Source organism: Filobasidium floriforme (assembly GCF_021052385.1).
Source record: "Filobasidium floriforme strain CBS 6241 chromosome Unknown HD553scaffold_7, whole genome shotgun sequence".
Classification (NCBI taxonomy): domain Eukaryota; kingdom Fungi; phylum Basidiomycota; class Tremellomycetes; order Filobasidiales; family Filobasidiaceae; genus Filobasidium; species Filobasidium floriforme.
In genome coordinates, this window is record NW_025763628.1 from 105,048 (window position 1) to 127,882 (window position 22,835).

The 22,835-nt window shown below is 54.0% G+C and overlaps 8 protein-coding genes and 1 non-coding gene across 9 annotated transcripts; 6 read left to right on the top strand and 3 right to left on the bottom strand.

Moving 5' to 3' along the window:
* Positions 1-207: 207 nt before the first annotated feature.
* Positions 208-2,747, top strand: HD553DRAFT_282618 (uncharacterized protein). Its single transcript, XM_046178158.1, has 5 exons — positions 208-720; positions 837-1,095; positions 1,208-1,458; positions 1,535-2,033; positions 2,120-2,747. The coding sequence occupies exons 1-5, from the start codon at positions 306-308 to the stop codon at positions 2,583-2,585; spliced, it is 1,890 nt and encodes a 629-aa protein (XP_046037634.1). The 5' UTR covers positions 208-305; the 3' UTR covers positions 2,586-2,747.
* HD553DRAFT_349024 (uncharacterized protein) lies at positions 2,748-4,052 on the bottom strand. Its single transcript, XM_046183428.1, has 3 exons — positions 3,537-4,052; positions 3,442-3,463; positions 2,748-3,370 (listed from the first exon to the last, which is right to left on the bottom strand). The coding sequence occupies exons 1-3, from the start codon at positions 3,790-3,792 to the stop codon at positions 3,199-3,201; spliced, it is 450 nt and encodes a 149-aa protein (XP_046037635.1). The 5' UTR covers positions 3,793-4,052; the 3' UTR covers positions 2,748-3,198.
* A 270-nt stretch (positions 4,053-4,322) lies between these two features.
* HD553DRAFT_t35 lies at positions 4,323-4,406 on the bottom strand. Its single transcript has one exon. It is a non-coding gene; the product is annotated as a tRNA-Arg (tRNA).
* Positions 4,407-8,292: 3,886 nt separating this feature from the next.
* HD553DRAFT_202357 (cytochrome c oxidase assembly protein COX16-domain-containing protein) lies at positions 8,293-9,147 on the top strand. Its single transcript, XM_046177107.1, has 3 exons — positions 8,293-8,599; positions 8,736-8,804; positions 8,870-9,147. The coding sequence occupies exons 1-3, from the start codon at positions 8,420-8,422 to the stop codon at positions 9,017-9,019; spliced, it is 399 nt and encodes a 132-aa protein (XP_046037636.1). The 5' UTR covers positions 8,293-8,419; the 3' UTR covers positions 9,020-9,147.
* HD553DRAFT_308503 (Alpha/Beta hydrolase protein) lies at positions 9,096-11,582 on the top strand. Its single transcript, XM_046179551.1, has 4 exons — positions 9,096-9,366; positions 9,436-9,823; positions 9,906-10,749; positions 10,829-11,582. Exons 1-4 carry the CDS (start codon positions 9,354-9,356, stop codon positions 11,315-11,317), a joined length of 1,734 nt encoding a protein of 577 aa, XP_046037637.1. The 5' UTR covers positions 9,096-9,353; the 3' UTR covers positions 11,318-11,582.
* A 1,269-nt stretch (positions 11,583-12,851) lies between these two features.
* HD553DRAFT_308505 (uncharacterized protein) lies at positions 12,852-14,979 on the top strand. The gene is made up of 4 exons (XM_046179552.1): positions 12,852-13,171; positions 13,263-13,761; positions 13,844-14,375; positions 14,456-14,979. The coding sequence occupies exons 1-4, from the start codon at positions 12,898-12,900 to the stop codon at positions 14,747-14,749; spliced, it is 1,599 nt and encodes a 532-aa protein (XP_046037638.1). The 5' UTR covers positions 12,852-12,897; the 3' UTR covers positions 14,750-14,979.
* A 142-nt stretch (positions 14,980-15,121) lies between these two features.
* HD553DRAFT_308507 (uncharacterized protein) lies at positions 15,122-18,446 on the top strand. The gene is made up of 6 exons (XM_046179553.1): positions 15,122-15,248; positions 15,320-15,485; positions 15,581-15,770; positions 15,864-16,640; positions 16,711-16,858; positions 16,924-18,446. Exons 1-6 carry the CDS (start codon positions 15,174-15,176, stop codon positions 18,409-18,411), a joined length of 2,844 nt encoding a protein of 947 aa, XP_046037639.1. The 5' UTR covers positions 15,122-15,173; the 3' UTR covers positions 18,412-18,446.
* Positions 18,447-18,678: 232 nt separating this feature from the next.
* On the top strand, positions 18,679-20,549 carry HD553DRAFT_308509 (uncharacterized protein). The gene is made up of 4 exons (XM_046179554.1): positions 18,679-19,369; positions 19,449-19,524; positions 19,597-19,678; positions 19,757-20,549. The coding sequence occupies exons 1-4, from the start codon at positions 19,165-19,167 to the stop codon at positions 20,168-20,170; spliced, it is 777 nt and encodes a 258-aa protein (XP_046037640.1). The 5' UTR covers positions 18,679-19,164; the 3' UTR covers positions 20,171-20,549.
* HD553DRAFT_349030 (thioredoxin-like protein) lies at positions 20,525-21,992 on the bottom strand (the record flags this gene model as incomplete). The annotated part of the gene is made up of 9 exons (XM_046183429.1): positions 21,887-21,992; positions 21,797-21,810; positions 21,638-21,727; positions 21,518-21,552; positions 21,236-21,440; positions 21,117-21,159; positions 20,974-21,041; positions 20,638-20,867; positions 20,525-20,549 (listed from the first exon to the last, which is right to left on the bottom strand). The coding sequence occupies exons 1-9, from the start codon at positions 21,948-21,950 to the stop codon at positions 20,525-20,527; spliced, it is 774 nt and encodes a 257-aa protein (XP_046037641.1). The 5' UTR covers positions 21,951-21,992.
* Between the last annotated feature and the right edge of the window lie 843 nt (positions 21,993-22,835).

Genomic DNA, 22,835 nt, shown 5'->3' on the forward strand with positions numbered 1-22,835 from the left:
CATCACTGAGCTCTTGTCAACCTCGTCGTTCTGAGGACTGGATATCGAGAACACCACCGGTCTCTGATGGGCTGTATGTTTCGATCGGGAGCGACCTTTCGCTCATATCCGAATCCGGGGCATCAACCTCCTGCTTGCTGCTTGATCTCTTGGATCTCTTGTCGTTCTTGCTTGTAACCTTCGTGCAGGTATAACCCATAAGTGCTGTCAACATAGGCATCACTCTGACATACATAAGCTTTCACTGCCACCAAGTGCAAGTAACGTCCTCCGCCACTCCTCATGCTATCCGAAAGTCGACCAGGATGAACCTCGCTCGTGCCCAACTCGTCGAGACCTACAGACCGACCTATGCGTCGATCAGCTTCTCCTCGGGCCTGCCTACCAACCTGCCCATCCCAGAACCTGTACCTACAGCAGAGTCTTCAAACCCAATCAGTGAGAGAAAGAGGCGAGACAAGAAGAACTCTCAGGTGGATCATCAAAAGGACGTCCGGGCAAAGCTGAAGAGCAGAAAGAATGGACATTTCATCGTAGCTGGCGAAAAAGGGTATACCATCTGGAACAACTCGATACGGCCCGTTTCGCCTCTTGTCAACATCGACAAAGCTGATATACAAGAGGTTAAAGATAAGGGGAAGAAGAAGGAAGACCTGGACGACGGGCCGGCCAGGACGAGACCGACAGAGGAAGCCAAGCCTATCAAGCTCTGCGAGCGAGGTAAGCTATATATCGTCCATTCTCACATTCTTGCCATCCTTTCCGGGCCTGGTCATCATCTTGACTCTGTCACCGCGACACTGATCATATATTGATACGCGTGCCATCCTCGACAGACCTCGGCGGCTCACTCGATATCGCCCTCCCTTTCCCCTTCACCCCCTTGCTCGCCCTAGTAGGAGGCGGTCGAGAACCAGTCTTCCCTCCCAACAAGGTGGTCGTCTATCACGACAAGTGGCCTGTACCATCAGCCCCGGAAGTGTCAGACCAGGACGGTCAAGGAGATAGAGATGGAGATGGTGGAGGAGTAGAAAATGGATGGCCGGGAATAAAGAAGGGACAAGTGGGGAGGGTGATCGCTAGTATCGAGTATCCGTAAGTTCACCGGCTTGGATCTCACGTATCGGTATATCCGAAAGGGGATGAGAATACAGGCTGACGACATCGAATTTGGAATCGGAATCTGGTTGGTGGTTGCGCATCATAGCGAAGTGGTACGTGCGGTAGAGACCCGGATGAACACCCTCATCGTCGTACTCTCAGAGTCGGTCATCTGGTACGAATACGGGATGCATCCAAAGTCTGACAAGGCGCAATCTCGCGGCGATGAGACGGAAAGAGACTCGTCGTCCACTGGTGGTATGAGAGACACGCAGGGGTCGAGGAAAGGTGAGGAGGAGAAGGCAGGGTTTTGGTTGGTCAAGCGGAAAGAATGGAAGACGGCCTATAACCCGGATGGTAAGTCCGTCAGCATAAACATCGGGGTCATGGGCGGAAGTGCTGACCCCGGCGACGAGCGATTTGTGACGTAAAGGCCTCGCAGCGTTATCTGCCGACGTGGGATCATGCTTGTTGGCCATCCCGGGCCGACAACCGGGTCATGTCCAGCTCGTCCAGTTGTCCTCCACATTGGCTGTTGGAGCGGCGAAATCGAATACGGCGTTGAAGTCAGACTCCCATCCTCATGCCGCCTTTCGGTCGCCCATCATCAACGCGCATTCCCACACGTTGTCCTCGTTGGCATGCTCGTCGGACGGGAAATACCTCGTCTCGTCCTCGGAAAGAGGGTCGATCTTCCGCGTTTGGAACGTCGCCACGGGCTCGCTCGAGAGGGAACTGCGGAGAGGGGTCGACAAGGCCGTGATCTGGGGTGTCGACCTGGTCTATCGTCCGGCCAACGCGGAGAAGAGGCTGGGAAGGGAATTGTGGATGGTCTGTTGGAGCGACAAGGGGACGGTACATGTCTGGGGGGACGTTCTGGGGGAGAACAAACCGACGGCGGCGCAGACCGAGGCGGCGAAGAGGAATCAGAGGTGGGTCCCGGGATCACAGATCACATGCGGTGTTTTTCTCCTGGAAACACGCGTCACTGATCAACATCACCTGCTTCATCTCGTAGCGTCACGCCGAAACAGGCCCTCAACTCGTTGTTGAGACCGTACATCCCCGTCCCCAAATACTTTCAGGCGGCCAAGTCGTCCGCCCTGTTCCGACTGCCCTTGGAGGAGACCTCGGCGAGGCCTCAAATTCTGGGTCGAACCAGCTCGTCGGGTCCGAGCATGCGCGAGTTGGCACTTCGAGACCGGTACGTCGTCGCTTGGCAGGCTGTCAGGGATGCGAGGGTCGGCGTCGGGGCATCGGATCCCCTAGGCTACGTGCCAGAGTTGCAGCTGGTCATCGTCACTCACGCTGGAGAGTGGTATCGTCTGGCGGTGCCCGAGCGCAAGTACGTCGGTCTGGATGCAGGGGAGGGCACGACGTCGACGAGCGATCGCACGGGACAGGAAGACGAGGATGCAGACGTCCGTGTGGATCGATGCAGCGTGATGACCTATGTGGATCTGAACGTGGTGGATGAGTGGTGACGAAGTGCGGATTGCAGGCACTGATTGACGGATACACGATCATGGGGCGCTCCCTTACGAAATGACTTGGACTGCGGATATTGTATCGGTTTTGTGCTTGTATCTTATCGTTGTACTGCTAGCTATACATTATACCGACTCTGTCTTTGTCTTGGCGACGAAGACTGTGGCTACCTGCTCATACACCTGTCGATGCAGTATACACTCGCGCCAGTCTGGATACCATCCGCAAGAGACAAATGTGTGGCAATGCTCGAGCAGATCCTCAAGGCAGGGGGACAAGGCACACTCTCACGGCTGATGATCTAGAGCGCCTTTGAGTCCAGGTCATGAAGCTGAGCTATCTCCGTAGTGAGCAGGGCTTAGAACGCCAAACCTGATGGGAAGGCCAAGAAACGGCGAATGTGAACCACGAATTCGTGCGGCCATTCGTGATCCATCGTTCTCGATGACTATATCATGGCTGATGGGTCCTGAGAGACGGATCTTCGGAGTCATATAATATCGTACTCGATTCATGGATTCGGAGTGCCGCTAAGAAGTATGGATACAGTTGGACGTAAGCGATACAATCCCTAACCCCTATCTCGGACCGCACCTCCCCCTATATCTCTCAAGCCTTGTTATCGACGACCCATCGGACGACCCTCTTCATCTCTTGCCACTGTTGCTCTCGCAATTCTCCGTCCTCTTCCGATCCCGGAGTCGACTTTTCGCAGGCGTTGACAAAGGTTTTGCATTGGCGGGTGGACGGGAATAGGGGGTGTTGGATTCGGGACCACCACCTGCGAGTACACGAGGGGGTGTCAGAACGGTGTCGCGTTGGCAGAAGATTTTCTCCGCAGCATTTACTCACCAATTCGAATTCCAATAGTCGCCTGAAGAGCATGATCAGGCGCAAGGGTTAGACGAATGCCCCGAACATCCCCGCCGAATCGACCATCAGCTCACCTTCTCGCCGATGCAGTATCGCGTGAAGACAATCGGCCGTGCTCTCGCCTTGCATCTTTTCGACGATATCGTGACAGCCCTTTATATCGTCGTTGGCGAGGTTCAGAGCGGCCTTGACAGCCGGAGTCGTCTGGAGGGATTTGATGCGGGTCTGAAGCGATGTCGAATAGACGGTCTTGCCGGGTTCGAGAGGCGGGAGCGGGGAGCGTTCGAACAGCTCGGTGAGGAGCGGATCGATTTGGGCGTTGCTGGGCATGGTGGGCGGTGAGACCGTATTGAAGGGACGTCGTGACAGTCGTACGAATCGGTGTAGGGCTTGTTGACGCAGCGGGTCGGTTCGATACGATCAGCCCATCAGGTCGCTCAGTCGATGATCGATCATCACGGTCGCGATTCGCGATTCGTCATCGACCTGTTGCCAAGTTAGTTGGACCTTGTCAAGAACGCTCTTTGGGGAGCATCAATAGTTGATGGAGAAGGATAAGAGTAGAGGTGGGAAGGGTGGGATAGCACACATGCCAGGGAGTTGAGTCCAGGAGGCACCTCAAATGGGCCTTGTTGACACTGGGATCCTGAAGGCAATCAAATGGAAAACAAGGCAAAATGAAGTCAATAGGGCAGAATGTACATTGATGGGGCATCATCTCGGAGGTGTGCAGCCTACATCGCCTGGGGTTTGGAGCCAGAATACTAGCTTATCTCCTGGCATCTGTTTGGGGTGGAGTTGTGTGAGTGTAGGTTGAGGGTTTTATCATGCCAGAACGCCCAAAAAGGGCAAAAAGAATGAACCAGGCCTGGGGGTCGAACCCAGAATCTCGACCTGTGCCTATTGCGTAGGAAAGTCACGCCTTACCATTGGGCCAACCCGGCTGAACGTTGTGCACCTCCTCACACCCACACGTGACTCCCCCAGCTCCCTAGCCCATACTCACAAAGGTGCCAAAACTCGAGGCGGACGTCCCGCCTACCATTGGGCCAACCCGGCTGAACGTTGTGCACCTCCTCACACCCACACGTGACTCCCCAAGCTCCCTAGCCCATACTCACAAAGGTGCCAAAACTCGAGGCGGACGTCCCGCCTACCATTGGGCCAACCCGGCTGAACGTTGTGCACCTCCTCACACCCACACGTGACTCACCAAGCTCCCTAGCCCATACTCACAAAGGTGCCAAAACTCGAGGCGGACGTCCCGCCTACCATTGGGCCAACCCGGCTGAACGTTGTGCACCTCCTCACACCCACACGTGACTCCCCAAGCTCCCTAGCCCATACTCACAAAGGTGCCAAAACTCGAGGCGGACGTCCCGCCTACCATTGGGCCAACCCGGCTGAACGTTGTGCACCTCCTCACACCCACACGTGACTCACCAAGCTCCCTAGCCCATACTCACAAAGGTGCCAAAACTCGAGGCGGACGTCCCGCCTACCATTGGGCCAACCCGGCTGAACGTTGTGCACCTCCTCACACCCACACGTGACTCACCAAGCTCCCTAGCCCATACTCACAAAGGTGCCAAAATTTTGCGCGGCTGCGCCGCGCTTTCTTCTTCTTTTCTTTGCTTGTGTTGACTGGTTGCAGAAGGGTGCTGTTTCTCTTTAGCATCATCTGTTGGCCTTCCTTTTTGGGCAGCAGCTCTAGGCTTGACCCTTGGCTTCTTTGGCCTGTGATGGCAATGCACATGTGGGGGTCATACATTCATTGGGCACAGCAAAAGACAGCATCTTCCCAACAAGAAGTGGAATTACCAGGATTTTAGCATCCAGAAACCAGTTGAAACATGTCAATGAGGCATGGAGCAGCGACAACAACGATGATCATGAGACTAGCTAAGCACAGATGTCAGGTGATGGGAGAACTGATGCTGAAGGGGGCTTGAGCTTGCTCATTCCATATTTAGATTGCACCTGCACAAAAAGGATGTTGCAACGCTGGGCTTTTTAGTTCATATAAGGCTTGCCAGCAAGCCTGAATAGTAAAACACGGGACTAGAAGGTACGGGTAGGGTAATGACTGTAATAACGGATGTCTAACTCCTACAAGGTGCTAGTTAGACATCTTCAAACACATCTCCTAATAGGTCTCCGAGAGGGTCTCCGAGAGGATCTCTGAACGGACCTCCATACGAGGTGAAAACCTACATCCCGCGTGTGTACAACATGCGTACCGCGGATGCCTATAATAGTTCAATTAAGAATCCAAGACTATTTGGGGCACATGTGATGGTGATGAGCGTAGATATCACCTACTTGTTGAAACACCGTACCAAGATAATGCCACAGGACGATCAACATCATGCGCAACTTGAGCCTTACTTTTGGCCGAGATCATCAACAAGCCTGACGACCCTTACGTACGCGTCGCTCTCGAGATCAGACTTGACGGTACAGGTACGCTTCGGCTTGAGTATTTAGCTGTCTGTAACGTAGCGTACTTGTTATGAGACGCTTGAGTACCGAACAGGACTCAAGCGTTGATATTACATCTCCTCGATACTTGATCATTGCACAAGAGTAAAGGTCACTATCCTGACGGTTAGCCACCCTTACGAGCAGTTCCTTACAGTAAAGTGCCCTACCACGCTGGACTTCACCTTTCGCTTACACGGCTAGCCCTCCTGTGACACTGTCAACTTTGCTTTCTTTGGTTTGTCAAAGTAGGGCTCCAGTCCCTTCTTCTTGCGAAATTCATTGATGGCCGCTTTTGCCTTGTCGGCCTTGTCAAGGTATTGTTCGATGGCCTTCGGCATAGTTGTGATTGCTGATGTGGAAGGTGTTTGGTAAAAAGCAAGGTTGATTTACGTTTCTGTTTACGATGTGGTTGTCGATCTGGAGGTCTATATATTTAGATGATTCCAGTTCTTGGGCGCGCAAGATCCGGTTCCGATTTTGATTCCGATTTGCTTTTGACAAAGCCATCAAACCTAATAAGACCAAAAGGTACAAGATTTTCAAAGCCTCACAGGAAACCCAGCGGGGCACTGCCATAATGATACAGGCTGACGCGTCATCCCACAAGCACGTGACTGCTTCATTCAATGGCAAGGAACGCGTGAGAGAGTTTGTTTGCGCTTTTTGTTGGCATGCGACTTGCGACTTGCGCTTCACAGGCGCTTTTCCATGCAGGGTGACCTAGCGCATGCCTGACCTTCGCGGATAGTCGGAGAAAATTAGATCTAGAACTCCATCTTAGCACTCTCTCGAGTCGATCCTTCGTCCGTACCCATCCAACCTTATCACACCTGACCACATCTACAATCATCATGCCGCCTGACCCAGAAGACCACGACGAAGCCACGTACATCGGATCCAGCGACAACAACGAAGGCACGACCAGCGGCACGACCGGCACTAAACGAAGGGCCACCTGCTCCGCGAGTGGTGGACGCGGGAAGGACGGGTGAAAGACCCGCGTCGACGACGCCCCCTCTGACGAGGAGAAAAGCCAGGAAGCCAGGGCGGCGAGGGAGAAGAAGGAGAGGGAGAAGAAGGAGAGGGAGAAGCAGGAGAGGAAGGAGAAGCAGGAGAAGCGGGAGAAGGCGGAGAAGGCGGCAAGGGAGAAGGAGGAGAAGGAGGCCGAGATTAAGCAGGCCACCAAGGCCGGCGAGCTGGTCATGGCCGAGGTCCGCAAGATGGGGCTCGAAGCTCCAAGCGGAGAAGGACACGAGGACCCTTCAGAGGCAGGTGCTGGCGTTGCATGCAAAAGTGAGTTTGCGCAACCCTGGAAGATCGGGGCCCTCTCAATTGATTCGATATCTTCATCCTCTCTCCTGCTGCTGCTCCCTATCGCCCCTCTGCCGTCGACGTGTTTCGGTTGTTTCTCCCCTCTAGATGTACGAGGAGAACCCGAAGGAATATCTGGCTAGCAAGGACGAGGGCTTGCGCCTGCACCTCCAGGTTTAGAGGTCCTGTCGTACCAGGTCAAGCCGCCGCTACGATTGCTCAAGGCTGAAGGATCGTTGTACAAGGATCCTATATTACGTACCGAGATACAATACGTCGAGAGATCGATTCTGAGATTCCACTGGATGTGATGTGTGATCGACCCGATTGCAGTGGTGGTATATAGTATTTGGCTTGTATTGCCCGCCAACTTTACGGTCAACTTCTCATTGACTTCCATGGCTGCGGTCGTGATTGCCCCTTTGGTTTGTCAAAGTGGTGCTCAAAATTTGTTGACCGCCGCTTTCGCCTTGTCGACCTTGTCAAGGTGTTGTTCAACGGTCTTTGGCATGGTTCTGATCACTGATCCTCAAGGTGTTTGATAAAAAGCGAGGTTGAATCTCAATTTTGTTCATGATGCCGGAAACACAAGGGTTTGCATCTCTACCTGCAGCCTCAGAACCGAGGTCGACCGATGTAGGATTGTTCGAACACGAATCATTTTTACGTTGCAAAACTCTGCCCTGTCGTAATTACAAATGCCAACATACATTTCGATTTGGCAATCGAGTCCACTGCATATCATGTCTGATCCGATTGTGATGGTTGTATCTGGCCTGAAGCATTCGGTGCATGAGGGCCGAGCAGGCCTCCCTTGATCCGACATCTAGATGTTGGCGGAGATTCGAGCTTTCGACGTTGAACATCGACATAGGCCATCAGGCGAAGGATGTTTGGGGATGTATTCCTAGCCTCTGAGCAGTACTGTGCATATCCATATCGAGAGCGTTCTCGTTTTGACTCTGTGCTCTGACCTTGACTGTTGGTTTCCGGGAATCGCGATCGAGGTCATCGGGGATCGCGGCATTCACGTCTCCAACTACAGCCTCTATCACTTCCTGTTCATACTGCTACAGTACCGACCTAGATTACCTACCATCATAGCGACGTACATCATCTAGCCCACACCGTATCCCTAGGAAGACCACATCTCCCAACTTCAATGTTCCCCTCGCAACCCCTCAACCCGACTCCCTTTCAAAAAACAGTCGCCTCACGACTCCGCAACCGGCCGTTTCTCTACTTTGGCGTGCCCTTCTTGTCCATCGTCGTCCTGGCGAGTTATGGATTGCAGGGATTCACGAAGACGAGGTATGACTATCATGATACCAAGGTTCAGACGGTGAGTCGCTGCGAAGAAGGGGAGAGTAGATGTAAACGGGTTACGAGGAAGGCTGACGATCATGAACTCGGTTCTTGCTTGTCTCGCCTCAACGACCCACCACCTATCGCTGTGCGGACGACCGGCCCGAACCCAGATAACGAAGGAAGACGAGCTCAAGATGAGCAAAGGCAGGAAGAAGCTCGATCTACGGGAAGAATACTATGTGAGCCATCCGCTCTTCTTACAACCATCTTCTTGGCTAAACGTCTCCTCCCGTCCTGCTCGCAGCGACTACAAAACCTCGGCATCGGGTCTGATGAATACGACATCGTCCGAGTAGCTCGACCTGCCGGTGTTCCAGAGTGGGGAGTGGATGCGACCGTCAAGAGCACGAGTAGTAGTGCTGCGAACTCGGAACCTCGGGCGAGGTTGGTCTGAGAAGCAGGTCAGACTCTGCGTTGTGTTCTTCGCTCGTTGTACCAATGCTTCGAGCCCCACTGTATCCTACAATCGTACATCATCATCAGCATATCAGCATCATACCTGACTGAACCAGAAGCCAGAAGTCCGGCAGCCGGGCGTTGACTCGTCGCCATCGCCCCATGTCCATGTCCGTATGACGATTCCGTGAAATCGCGATGACTCGCTCCGAGGTGTTCGACTTCTTCGATAAGACATACATCTGTCCAAACACCTCAATGACCCCCTCAAACAGCTTCACAAAGCCACATATAACCTACAACTGACTAGAAAAGACATCTCTGAACGAGCCATGTCATACCCAAGCGAGTCCCTGGAAGCCAGGTCAGGCTAGTCGGCCATACAGCTAACCTACATCTCTCCATACGAAATAGAGACCAACCTCGAAACCCTGTCTCAACCGTCCTCAAGCTATGCGGCCCTCATCGACCAGACCTACGCCATCATCCCCGAAGTCACTCTCGAATCCGGCGAGACCCTCACCGACGTGCCCGTAGCCTACAAGACCTGGGGAAAGCTGAACGAAGCCAAGGACAATGTCATGATCATCTGTCACGCCCTGACGGGGAGCGCCGACGTGGAAGACTGGTGGGGACCGCTCTTGGGCCCGGGGAAAGCTTTCGACCCGACGAGGTACTTCATCTTTTGTGCGAATGTCATCGGGTCGCCGTATGGGACCGTGAGCAGTGTGACGTTGAACCCTGAGACGGGGAAAAAGTGGGGTCCAGAGTTGTCGGGGAGCAGCGTCAAGGACGATGTCAGGTGAGTCTCCCCTCTCACTCATATCAACCCGGGTTGTCAGCCAAAGACATGTTCTGACCGGCAAAGCTGTACTATCTGCCAGGCTACATAAATTGGTCCTCGATTCTCTCGGCGTCAAACAAGTCGCCGTCGTAATCGGCGGTTCCATGGGCGGGATGACGACCCTCGAATACCCCCTGAACACCCCCCAAGGCTACATCCGCCACATCATCCCCATCGCCACCTCCGCCCGACATTCCGCCTGGTGCATCTCCTGGGGAGAAGCTCAACGTCAGAGCATCTACTCTGATCCGGCTTACGACGACGGGTACTACTGTTACTCGGATGAAGAGGGCGAGGACGATGACGCCGTGCCGAACGAGACGGAAGAGGAGAGGAAACGGCGGATCGAGGAGAGACAGCCGACGAGAGGATTAGCGGCGGCTAGAATGGCCGCCTTGTTGACGTACCGAAGTCGAGACTCGTTCGAGAGCCGGTTCGGCCGCAAGTACGGTCAGCCCGCTAAAAGGGGTCGAGGTGGAGCCCTATCCCCCGGAGGTGTGAACGGTAGAAAGAGAGGATCCGGTGCTGGATCGGGTACCGTCACGCCCAGGGGAGAGGACAACCTCCGGGCTCACAACGACGGACATCGAGCGAGGAAGGATTCCACCGGGTCTAGCAAAGCCGGGACGCCCGTCCTGGAAAAGACCCGTGAAGTGCTCGAGCAGCTGCATGTTCCCCTCCCCACCGTAGTGGATCAACAGGATCAGACCCAGACTCAAACCCAAAGCGAAGCCGCTGGAGGTCCCGGGTTGACCAATCTCGAGTTGAGCATGCCGGGAGGTAGTAGGAGTAGGACGCCGGCTCAGCAAGAGGGAAAGCTCGGGACTGGGGCTTCGAGGCAGGTCTTTTCTGCCCAAAGTTATTTGCGTTACCAGGGTGACAAGGTGAGGCGAGGCGTCTTGTCGGATTAGCCTCTGCGACGTCCAGTGCTGACAAGTCTCAACTCCCTTTGGGACCCCCTAGTTCACCTCTCGATTCGATGCCAACTGCTACATCCACATCACCCGCAAGATGGACACGCACGACATTTCCTTCCCCTCGTGCTTCGACTCCGACCCTTCGATCCTCTCGCACCAACTCCCCTTCCCCAGCTCGGACGCTTCGGAGGAAGAACAGACCTCTGCCCTCGCCCACGCTCTCTCCCTCTTACCCCCTGCTCTAGTTATGGGCATCGAATCCGACGGTCTCTTCACGACGAGGGAACAACGCGAGATCGCCAAATCCATCCGGGATTCCGAGTTGGTCATCATCCCCTCGCCGGACGGGCACGACGGGTTCTTGCTCGAGTTTGAAGCGATCAACTCGCACATCCAACGGTGGCTCCAGGCCAAGCTTCCCGAAGTTTACGAGCGGGAGCCTCTAATCGACACGGACGCTCTGGGTGAAGAAGGGTTCGGGGTGAAGAAGGAGAGTCTGTTTGGAGAGGCCGAAGCGGATATCACTCGGTGGTAGATGCGCGGGTCGTAGCGGGGAGACGTATAGACATACTAGAGACATGTCGTTGGTCTGAGATGGCCCTTGAGTCCCAAGCCTCCCGAACGCTTACACTGCCGTCATGGCCGTGTCGATCTCGATCATTATGGGCTGCCGGGGCATTCTTAACATCCTCGCCTATCGCTTCATGATGGATCAAACGTACAGTGTGTATACTACAAAGTGCATAGAGACGCATTGTATCAGATTGAAAGTGTTCCGCTGAGGATCGTAGTTCAGCGCCTTCGGCTGGAGGATCCTTGCGACTCTCCGGCCTCCAAATAGCCGCCATCGTCCCCGACACCGGAGCCGTGAGAGTGTGCAGAGAGGACTGTGTAGTGATCAGACGATCCGGGTCCAAGCGATCCACCGACTGACGATGTGGGAAAGCTGGATGAATTTCCAAAGTGGGGCTCCTCCGAGTTGGCAGCCGGGGATTCCGGAGTCTCTCGTCTGTGAGCGTTTGCATACCGAGGAGGCAAGGTCGATGCGGGTTCTTCCGGTACTGGTCTCTGCGTATTAGACTGGGAGTTTGAGACAGGCGCATTCGCCGCCGAACCATTCTTCGCCGCGCCCGACGGTCCCAGGTAACGCATCTCAACGTCTCCGCTGCTGTATTGTTGCGATTGCGATTGCGACTGCGACCCAGATGGCATTTGACGTACGGGAATTGGTTCCTTCTTGCTGCATGAGCCCCAACCCGTACAGCAACAACACAAGATATCGCCTTCACACATTGTGGTAGTTGCGGATGTGGAGGAACAAGGGATATAGGTCTCGAGACTTGATTCGATCGAATAAACCCTATCGCTTGTTTCCGGGGAACCGCTCGCGCCGCTATTTATGCTGGTTGGACGGGCGAGCTGGAAGCTGAAACTTACCCGTGTAGCCTCCTTTGATGTTAAAGAAGGCGTGGCAGGGAGCGCTCTACAAGAAGAGATCGTGTATCCCCTGATCGCCCTTAGCAGAGCCAAACTGTAGAAATCACCCCGGTTGCACAGCCGGATGTACCACTTCATTTCATCAAGCTTTAAACAAGAACTGAGGTCCCTCAAGCCCTCAAAAGTCAATCGGATTTTGACGGGAACGACATGACAGAGTACAGGACGTGTTGAACGAGGGCATCGGCTTTGACATCACCAAGATTGGTGAAGAATGAGTCGATATCGAATCCATTGATGTCGAATTTATTGGGGAGCGGTAGAAGTTCCTGAAAGATCAGATGTGAAGCGTCACCCAGAAACCCGAAAAATCGGCCGAGTTGATATTGCCAGCCTGGGCCATCAAGTTCTGCTTGCTCACAAAGTATGGCCGAGTCTGCAACGTCAGCGCAGTCAATGCGACTTTAAACGTGAATGATCCATCGATGGTCGTTGCGCATATTCGAAATTTAAGGTTTGGCGCTTTACGTACTCGTGCACGTCACCGCATCGTCGGGGAGATCTTCGGCTTGGCAAATGACCAATTGACCAATATCATAAAGAGTCGTTCTTATAACCACTTTACAATTCCGTAGCCATTCAGGAATCCATCACTTCATTCACCCCAGCCAGATAGTCATGCCGCCCTACGTCTTCCCGCCGACCCAGACGAGCCTGGTCTCGTTTTCCTCGCTCTTCACCGACCCCACGAGCTCGAGGTCGTACACGGTCCACCTGACCGATGCTACCGAACATCGGAGCCGTTTCCGGGACGCCCTCAAGGCTTATAGCAATAGCAAGGGAGATGGAGAACTACTTTCTGTCGTCGAGACTGCTCAGTCGTACTTGCCATTGTTGACCGGGTTGATCGGGAGTCTGGACGAGGATGACATTCTCACAAAGTCCGAGTTGGGTGAGCATTTCGAGTTTCGACCGAGATCGCTCGACATGACTCGTCAGTATCCACTACATACTGACACCTCTTTCTTGTTATGGTCCGACAGCCATCAGCTGGAAGTCCCCCTTGACACCATCAGCATCATCGATCAACCTCTGGGCACTCGGTCACGAACTCATCTTCGTGCTCGTAGCCCTCGCAGCGAGCCTAAACAACCTCTCCCAATCCCTCATTCAATCCGCTTCGACCACCTCATCCTCTTTATCTTCAAATTCGACTCAAGTCATGACCTCTTCCATGGAAAAACGTCAGATCGACAACCTCTCCAACGCCGCGGACCATCTCTGCCGAGCCTCCGGGGTGTTCGAGACGATAGCCAACCAGTTGATCCCCAGTTGGGAGGGACAGCTGGGGGAGCTAGTTATCGGGGACGAAGTTGATGCCGAGGGTGATCCCGACGTAAGACCGATCATGGGGAGGAAGATGTCCAAGATGAACCCGTTGAAAGGGTTGAGCCTGAAAGGGGCTGGGGTTTCCGGAGGTGGGAAGGGGAAGGGGAAGATGCCGCTCGAATGCAATGTCGAGGTTATCAGGGCATTGGCTATGTGAGTTCGAATCATTGTGTCAAGCCAATTAGCTGGATACTGTGCTGAACACCCTCTCTGTAACCACACTGTGACTACCCAGGATGACGCTCGCCGACGCAAACGCCATCGCCATCCTAAAACTCCTCTCCCCCTTCCACCCCTCCATAACCCTCCAGACGACCTCTCTCCCGCTACCCAAGGGCCATCCACCTCCAGGCCTGCTAGCCAAACTCAACCTGCACGTCGCCTCGCTCTATTCGGGCGCACGTAGTCTCCTGAAATCAAACGGCCAGGACATAGACCGCCCGCTATTAGACTACCTCAAAAAGGAATCCGGCTTGGCGGATATCCGAGCTCGGAAGTGGTTAGGCGTGGAAGCCGGAGAGACTCCCGGAGGGAGCAAGATCGGACTGGCTCTGGCCTGGTTGGAGGACGCTGCGAAACGCTTGAGGGAATTACAATCGGGTGGACAGGTCGGAGGGGGCAAGACGAGCGGGTTCAAGGAGAAGATGAAGGGTCTCAAGTTGGACTCGGGCGGGAGGGAGGAGAGGAAAGAGAGGAAGGGAAGGTTGGGGGTCGAAGAAGCCGATATCGAGGCGTTTACCAAGCTCTACAAGCATATGAACCAGACGGTAAGTTTATCCCCAGTGCCCGCCACTGTTGTTCAGACCGAAATTGAGCGTCCCCGCTGATCTGGAGCATTGACCCGCAGGTACACTTTCAACCGATCCCTCTCGCATCGACCCTCCAGACGCTCTTACCATCCGGTCGACCCGTACTCGCTGCCAAACCGTTCACTATGCCGCGTCCGGCGTTCGGACCCGGGTCGGTGGGGTATGTCACCAAGAAAACCTCTCCTCCTGTCATCGCGGACGATACGAGTACTGTCGGGGATGCCGAGGAGATCGGCGCGGTCAAGGAGAAGGAAGAGGAGGATGCGACTGGGGGACTGGCAGTATGGGGTAAATCTCAGGACGTCGGGACGAGGAGAACAGACTACTTCTAAGCAGATGTGCCAAATCGGCGATTGTCATTTGGCCATCAGTTCGAAACTGCCAACTCGTATGAAAAGCTCAACAACATCATTACGGATGACTGGCATGTGGCGCGATATAGCCTGATCATGGTCATAATGAGAAACGATGAAACGCTCAGATGTGATTGAAGCATGCATATTTCCAGAACCAAAGCAAGTCCCTCTATGCCAAGAAGTATTCATGGAACCTTGAACTACCGCTTGGTCGATTAGTAATTAGTAATTTGCCTTCGAGTCGATTGGTGCCCCTGCCGCTTCCCGCTTCGTCGCCGAGGGTTACAACCTCGACAGACTTCTCGATCGTAACTCGTTCATAACTTGTATTCCATCCCAACACACCAACGACATCGCAGCCTGCCAGGACTTTACCTAGACCACAACATAGACTGCCAGGATGACGTCGAGGCTCAAAAAGAAGCTCGACCACATGGAAGAACAGGGTACCAACCTGAACGAATCCTTCTGCCTGGTTCGTCATACCCCTTCCCTCCCCATATCCATTTCGCCCGCTAACAGCTTGCACCAACCGTTCTACTCCAGATTGGTACGCCGTTACCTTCCTTGGCTGATACTAAACGGGACAAGAACGAGTTCGTACCCGTCTGGAAGCAGGAAGTTAGGGACGAACAGGGTCGAAGGCGGTTCCATGGAGCTTTCACCGGAGGGTTCAGTGCAGGGTACTTCAACACCGTCGGATCGAAAGAAGGTGAGCGATCTACAGATACAAGCTGGCACCAGCCATACATCTAGTATACTCTACTAAACCCCGACCGCTGATTCTTGAACCTTCAATCCGACCAGGATGGACGCCCTCGACATTCGTCTCATCCCGCGGCCAAAGAGCTTCCAAAACCCAAGCCGTCGAGGATTTCATGGACGACGAAGATCTGGCCGATCTCAAGGATAGCAGAAAGTTGGAAAACACCGAGACGTTCAGATCTGGGGAAGGGTTCGGTACTGCAGCTGAACTGGGGGGTCAGGCTGGGGAAGGGTGAGTCCTTCGCAATTCGACTCAACTCGTCTCGTCTCCGTAGAAATGATACTGAACCCGGACGATATCGTCCTTGACCTTGACCTCGATCAGATCCCTGACCTCGGCCCTGAGTTCGCTCATCCAACCCTCAACCTCCTCTATCGGTCAAAAATTGCTGATGAAGATGGGTTGGAAGCCCGGTCAAGGGGTCGGTCCACGCTTGACGGCGAGGCAGCTGAGATTGCAGGAACGCAAGATCGGACGACGGGCCGCCCACGTCGGCGTTCTACCTAGTCAAACTCAATCTCGGGTTGGCGTGGACGACTTGGATGGAGATGAAGAGATGGACATGGACATGGGGATGGGAATGGGAATGGGAGACGCCCGGGACAAGGACGGGAAGAAACACACGTTCGCTCCGAGAGATACCAAATTGCTATTGTTCGACAACAAGCAAGATCGTTCCGGTCTAGGTTATATCCGGGGCGGCGGTATGAACTTGTCTCAATCTCAAACCCAAACTGGACCATCTCGTACCGCCCCTTCAGAACCGCAGATCAGTTCAGGGTTCGGCTTGGGGGGTCATGATGCCGACGAGGACGACCTCGACATCTACTCCTCCGGACCTAGCGCTCTTCGAGACTTGGATAACAGGAGGACAGCGTACGATCGGGATGAAGACGATGATATGGATCATGGCGTTGTTCTTCTTGGCGAGGGCATGGTGGGTGCGGATCGAAACAAGAAACGGCAAGCCAATGTGCCACGTAATGAAGACCCGAGGAACAAGGCTAGAGCTTCAGGCTCAGCTGGATATACGTGGCACGATGGTCGACCTGTCATTCCCGGTTTCGTTGTGGATATCAACGTCATCTCGAACGACAAGTGGTATGTCGTCCGCCCGTGGCTGACTGAGTCACGCAGACACTATTCTGAAAAACACAATTTTGGCTTGCAGGTTTCCTTTCCCAGATATCCCAGAAGGATGGCGACCTCGACCCGCACGGGTGTGGCAGACGAACCGCCGGTGGGATCAGGCAGCCGTGAAGAAGGAGGAGCCTGTGATACCGACAGGGCGCAACAGACCGCAGATGACGGCGGATGAAGTGAGTCCCAGTTGTGCATTTGTCGACTGTGAACCTCCCTTTGACTAATATGGTCTTGATCACAGCGCGGGAAGGCTTTAGGAGAGGAACAACTGAAGGAGCCCTCCAAATCGATCTTTGATTACATGTCGGCCAAGAGCAAAGAGAGGCTGGCTCAAGTCATCCCGGGAGACCGACAAGCGGGCGTCTCAATGGAACCCGAGCAGGAAGTCAAGCCAGAGCCTGCGGCTGCGCGGGACGGGGTGATCGTCCCGCCTCTTTCTCCCCGAACTGCATCGGCCGCTCTGAAGGGGTTCATACCGTTCGGCGACGATCCAGCGAAACAAGAACGATACACGTCGTATCTGCGTTCACAGACGCACGACAGTAGCGAACCGAACCCCAAGCTGCTTCCGGTCAAGCAACTCGACCAGATCAACAAAGAATTGTCAGACTTTGCCAAGTCGGCGCAAATGTTCCGTCCGCTGAGCTTCGCCATGGCCAACCGTTTCACCTCGTCCAAGCTATCGGCACAGGACATGGTCCAGCCTAAACCCGGTCTCCACATTCCGGACCCGAACAAGGTGGACGAGTGGAAAGACAAGACCAGGCTCGAGGAAGAGATCAAAGAGGTCTTGACCCCGCGAGAAGAGGCCGCTCGGGCGGGGATGTTCGGCAAGATGACCAGAGTGACATCCGACTGGGTCCCCCATGCGCTCCTGTGTAAACGGTTCGGCGTGGCCAATCCTTGGCCGGACGGTCCGCCTGGTTCGAAACCCAAGGAATCGGGAGCTGCCGAGGCGTCTGTACCTTCTGCAGGACGAGCGTTGGGTACGAAACCCCTGTTAAGCGCTCCTGGACAGGATGTCGCTTGGCAGAACAACTTCGTCCACCAAACACCCGCAGAGTCGAGCCAGACCGAAGAGACTGCTGTTCCGGGTGAACCGCCTAAGGAACGCCAACCGCGTAATATCGGCGAGGTCGGATTGGCAGAAGATGTCAATCAGGGTAGAGATACCTTGACGTACAAGAAGCCCGAGATGGACATATTCAAAGCCATCTTTGCTAGTGACGACGAGGGGGACGACAGCGATGATGAGGATCAGGATGACAATGATGCGGCAGACCGGATGGTCATCGAGAGCAAACCTGCAATCTCCGCAGCACCTGCGCCAAAGCCGATAGCGGACAGGGAATATTCGCCAGCCCCGCCTCCCCCTTCCAACTTGCCTATCGCCGGCGATATTGCCCGACCGGTCTTTGCTCCCAGCGCCCATCGCCTGACTAGCAAGCCCGAGTCTGATGTTCCCAAGTTGTCGATAAAGAAAAAGGACAAGAAGCGGGACCGTGCAAAAGCCAAGACGATGCTCAGTTTCGATATGGGGGATGACGAGGGTGACGCGGACGATCAAGGCGGTAGGGAAGAAGAATCGGCGAGGGAGAGAGACAGGAAACGGCGCAGGAAAGAGGAGAAGCGGGAAGAAAAGCCTAGAGAAAAGAACAAGGTCGAAGTCAAGCCTGCTGTGATTGATGAGGACGACGAGTGGGTGGAAGCCCCGCCCGTCGCTCGTTGATAATGTGGAACAATGAATGAAGTTTACTACCCTAGCCAAGGTTCCGAATGACGATTGACCGTGAAACGAGATTTGCAGGCGACACATCCTCCGGGTGGCTTTGGCCCTTCCAACCCCCTCGCTTTCACCCGTACAAGCGCCGAAACGCTCGGAATTTATTTCTTTTTCCTGCGTGTGTTCTCCTGTCGAATTCCTGGGCAAAGTGCGGTGTCGTTGCTTCTGCCCACTTCCCATTCTACGCCTCGTATTCCTCTTGTATTCCTGTGCTCGGAGCATTTATCCGGGCTTGAACCTAGTCGTATGGCATTGAGATCCGTCCGTGTACGACATGCCACACGAACCCCCACCGTGCTGCCTCTTGACATTCCGTGCGCCATCCAGCTGTTGCCTCCAGGTACCCAAAGGGCGGTGTGGGATCGGGAAGATGAATGGATCAGGAATTCGAACCAGAGGGAAGATCAACGCATCTTCCGTGGACAGGGGTAACCGAAGTACACAGCTACAACTTTTGTTTGACACGACGATACGATACCCGACGCTTCGACGTCCAGATCGACTTGTCTCTAGAACTCGAACCGAGGCCACGGAGAGATAGTTTACGATTTTCGACGAGCTGGATTGTTATAACATTCTCTCTATCAATCATCATGCAATAACCCCTATCTGAGGACTGCTCGATCACGTCCCTTACACTCCGCTAGATACCATAACACCGGCCCAAATCAAGGACACATTCAACCCCAGCCTTACACCATGTCGTCCCCATCGCTGCCCCGGATAGAGATCAACATAGACTGTGCCGAATCGTTCGGTCACTGGAGTTGTGGACCCTCGGATGAGCTGTTGATGCCCATGATCGACGTCGCCAACGTCGCCTGTGGTGGACACGCTGGTGATCCGGTCATCATGCGACGGACGATCGCCGCCGCGAAGAAGCATGGGATCAAGGTTGGGGCTCGTGAGTTTAACAAGGAAGGCCAGAGTGATCTGATAGGTGAAGAGCAAGAGCTGATCAACGTATGATGGTGCCCCTGTAGATCCTGGATTCCCAGACAAGGTCGGGTTCGGTCGACGGCTTTTAGTGATGACGCCGGAACAGGCTTATGCAGAAGTGTGAGTCGAGTCGTTATCCGATGTTTACGGAAGAGAATTGCATCAGCTTAACTCTCCACGCACACCCCGTAGACTATATCAGGTCGGAGCGTTAAAGGTGTTCCTGGACGAAGCCGGTCTGCCGCTCAACCATATCAAGCCGCATGGAATGTGGGCAAGTCATCTGCTGCTACTCGATCCAGTCCCTCTTACCAAAGCTGACCATGCCCCTGTTCAATCTTCGATCTCACAGTACATCCTGATGCAAACCGACGAAGCTTTCAACGACGCAACCATGCGAGCCATCAAACATTTCAACGTCCCTCTCTACGGTCTTCCGAACACGTTACATCAAACCGGAGCTGCCAAGCACGGCATCCCTTTCATCCCCGAAGCATTCGTCGACCTCAACTACTCGAACGCTGGCCATCTTCTCGGGGTGGCCCAGAGCAACCCGATGACTCCAGAATATATCTACGGGGTAACAAAAAAGCTGGGAACGACGGGGGTCTTGCCGAGCGTGACCGGTGAGGAGCTGGACATAGGGGTCAAGGGAGGACCATTCTCGGTGTGCATCCACTCGGACTTTGAGAAGTGCGTGGAGAATCTCAAAGCGGCACGGAGAGCGGTGGACGAGGTCAATGCCGAGCTGTATACTGGGCGATGACACTGGTCAGGACCGAGGGGACCGAGATAGCTGGAATTGGGGATAGCGGACCCGAGACGGAACAGCGATCCTACAGTTGAAGATCGTTCATACAGCATGGCAACGGACAATGCCCTGACTGGGCCAGACAGTCGCATCTTGCATGCACACCATATTGTAGTGTAAAAACAAAGCATCCCTTCGATCGTGTCCTGCGCTCGACTGAGAGCGTCTCAACGATATGCCCTTGATGCATCGAGCTCTTACGCAAACTGTCAGGATCGAGCTCGCTGGCCTCATGATACAATTCGAAAAGGTTGTTCCTCGTCAAATTGCTAAGCCCATCTGGGTGTTCTCTGTAGGGGTCGTATCACTTCATAGTTTGCTCTTCATGGTACTCCTAGCTTTTCCGAGCACAAGTCAAGCAGGAACCGTCAGACCTTGTCCTCATTCACGCTCTGACCTGCTCAAGACCTCCCGGAACTCACGCAGTCCCACTCCCAGCCTGCTCCACAGCAACAGTCTGTTCCCCACCCTCAACCTTCTCTTTTTCCTCCTTGGCCTTCCTCTCCTCTTCCTTCAATCGCTCAAAGCCTCGCTGATAAGCCGGCCGCGATTTCACCCTTTGCATCCAATCTTGTAGACGAGGCCCCACGGTCAGGCCGGACACGCGGGAAGGGTCAGAAATGACGGTGTTTATCGGGTAGAGGAGCATGTACTGCAGATCAAGATCAAGCCCGAGGTTGAGGTCGAGGTGGCAGAGGTCAGTTCAGCGTCCGGTATACTTGTAGAGAGGCAGAAGAAAGGTGGAAGAAGAGACTCACGTCGGCAGCGCTCGGTTCTTCTTTATGCCCGAACCAACCCGTAGGCGATTTACCCAGTTCTTCTTCCACTATTGACCGGATCGCAATAATACTTCGATATCAGCGCAAATCGGTCAATAACCCATTCGAGAGAGTAGACTTACGGAAGTTGAAATGCATCTTGATCTGCCCATCTACGTAGCCCGCCTATATACCAGAATGAGAATGATCGTCCCTCAGCTACAAACGTAACAACTTTGCAGCCAGTATACCTCAGACTCACCTTCACTTTCCCGACAAAACCATCAATGACCGGCTTGATGTACCAAGGTGCCATGCTCGCCGACCCCGTGAAAGTGATCCCCATCTGCAAGAACAACGTCAAGCTCCCCTCGGCGTAGTGCGAGAAGTAAGAGTCATGCAGAGAATAAGCGGGTGGGGTGGGAGAGTAGGTATTGAGGATGTAGTCGACTATCGCTCCGCTTTCACTGTTAGTAAGGTCGACGATAATGGATGTGAGTTGGGTTGTGCAGGGTTGGGTTGAGTGGGGAGATCGAGGGCTTACGCGATGACGAGGTCGCCGTCCGTCATGACCGGAGCCTGTGACGAAGTCGCAATTTGAATTTCAACTCAGTTATTAGCTAGGTTCTGCTTGATGGCAAACCCAAGTCGGCCCCGGACTCACTTTACCGAGAGGATGTATGGTCTTGAGCTCGGATGGTGCTCGGATGGGCTTTCGTAGCCATACCTTCACTTCGTACGGTAGCTCGAGTTCCTAAAGAGCGCCCAAAGGATATGCTGGACTCAGCTGAAAGTCTTTTATATTACCAAAGTTCGGTCCTACCTCGCATAGCCAGACTATATAAGTAGGAGACGTAGTCTCGTCAATCGATAGATAGGGGTAGCAGCGCAGTAGACTCGGTACGCGACCTACACAATCGCTCGCTCCGGCTCTTGTTCAGGTGATGTAACGTTATTTGAGGAGTCTTGGATGGCATAATGATGAGGTGACGATTCTACAGACTTATGATGGGGTTATAAGAAAAACAGGGTGTGACATGAATTGATGCTTGAACGATTGCCTTGTACAAGTTGATCGCCATCCGGTTACTTGATCGCCGGATCGATCATACAATGCGCGTCGCCCCTCTGCTACGTTTCATCGCATGTATCACATTATCTTCAGTGTTTTCCTGATACCAGGATCTAACACGAGGGGGTGTAGTATGTCGCTCGTGCTCGTACAATCTAATAACGGCTAACGTATCCCGCTGGTACATCGGGATTGTCATCACAAGCACTGCGCCAATCAGCCTTGCGCCAATCATCGTTATCAAGGGTATTCATCGAACTTGATTGTTCTGGAATGGACCCTGTAAGATCTCTGGATCCTTGTGACGAGATCGAACTGCGCCTGCTAGAAGGATCACCGCCCTCTTCGTCGAAGATTGATGGTGGTTCACTGCTCGTTGTGCTGCTAGCGATCGATCCCCTTCGGGGAAGATATTTTACACCGCCCGGGGCGGAGAACGTGAAAGTACTCAGACAGGCTTCTAGTCCGGTTTGCTCATCTCGCTCAGCTTTCAAAAGACGAGCAAGCTCATCCTCAGCCGTGTCGCATTTCCTCACCCTATTGCCGATGAGACCCCGGAGGTTCTGAGTGAACCCTGCTTGGTCTGCCAGGTCGCCCCCGACTGACGAGAGTGATCCATAGCTGGATGAATTTGGTTCTGCTTCGGGCAACCATTCCGAAGGATCGCCGCCAGACTCTAGATGGTTCGTAACCGCTGTGGGAGCGAGTGACCAGCAGGTCGACTCGCTCAGAGAGCGATCCAACGTTGATGAACATGCCTCCAGGATACCTTCGCAGGTTCCATCTTCCG

Coding starts and splice junctions, on each gene's coding strand:
- HD553DRAFT_308505 (XM_046179552.1), top strand. CDS start 12,898: ATGCCGCCCTACGTCTTCCCGCCGACCCAGACGAGCCTGGTCTCGTTT. Junction 13,172..13,262: donor TCTCACAAAGTCCGAGTTGG/GTGAGCATTTCG, acceptor ATGGTCCGACAG/CCATCAGCTGGAAGTCCCCC. Junction 13,762..13,843: donor GTTATCAGGGCATTGGCTAT/GTGAGTTCGAAT, acceptor GTGACTACCCAG/GATGACGCTCGCCGACGCAA.
- HD553DRAFT_308507 (XM_046179553.1), top strand. CDS start 15,174: ATGACGTCGAGGCTCAAAAAGAAGCTCGACCACATGGAAGAACAGGGT. Junction 15,249..15,319: donor TGAACGAATCCTTCTGCCTG/GTTCGTCATACC, acceptor GTTCTACTCCAG/ATTGGTACGCCGTTACCTTC. Junction 15,771..15,863: donor GGGGGTCAGGCTGGGGAAGG/GTGAGTCCTTCG, acceptor GACCTCGATCAG/ATCCCTGACCTCGGCCCTGA.
- HD553DRAFT_349024 (XM_046183428.1), bottom strand. CDS start 3,792: ATGCCCAGCAACGCCCAAATCGATCCGCTCCTCACCGAGCTGTTCGAA. Junction 3,464..3,536: donor GATACTGCATCGGCGAGAAG/GTGAGCTGATGG, acceptor CATGCTCTTCAG/GCGACTATTGGAATTCGAAT. Junction 3,371..3,441: donor GACTATTGGAATTCGAATTG/GTGAGTAAATGC, acceptor GTGTACTCGCAG/GTGGTGGTCCCGAATCCAAC.
- HD553DRAFT_308509 (XM_046179554.1), top strand. CDS start 19,165: ATGTCGTCCCCATCGCTGCCCCGGATAGAGATCAACATAGACTGTGCC. Junction 19,370..19,448: donor TGGGATCAAGGTTGGGGCTC/GTGAGTTTAACA, acceptor GTGCCCCTGTAG/ATCCTGGATTCCCAGACAAG. Junction 19,679..19,756: donor TCAAGCCGCATGGAATGTGG/GCAAGTCATCTG, acceptor TCGATCTCACAG/TACATCCTGATGCAAACCGA.
- HD553DRAFT_202357 (XM_046177107.1), top strand. CDS start 8,420: ATGTTCCCCTCGCAACCCCTCAACCCGACTCCCTTTCAAAAAACAGTC. Junction 8,600..8,735: donor ATGATACCAAGGTTCAGACG/GTGAGTCGCTGC, acceptor GCCCGAACCCAG/ATAACGAAGGAAGACGAGCT. Junction 8,805..8,869: donor ATCTACGGGAAGAATACTAT/GTGAGCCATCCG, acceptor TCCTGCTCGCAG/CGACTACAAAACCTCGGCAT.
- HD553DRAFT_308503 (XM_046179551.1), top strand. Junction 9,824..9,905: donor AGCGTCAAGGACGATGTCAG/GTGAGTCTCCCC, acceptor ACTATCTGCCAG/GCTACATAAATTGGTCCTCG. Junction 10,750..10,828: donor TGCGTTACCAGGGTGACAAG/GTGAGGCGAGGC, acceptor GGGACCCCCTAG/TTCACCTCTCGATTCGATGC.
- HD553DRAFT_282618 (XM_046178158.1), top strand. CDS start 306: ATGAACCTCGCTCGTGCCCAACTCGTCGAGACCTACAGACCGACCTAT. Junction 1,096..1,207: donor ATCGCTAGTATCGAGTATCC/GTAAGTTCACCG, acceptor TGCGCATCATAG/CGAAGTGGTACGTGCGGTAG. Junction 2,034..2,119: donor GCGGCGAAGAGGAATCAGAG/GTGGGTCCCGGG, acceptor TTCATCTCGTAG/CGTCACGCCGAAACAGGCCC.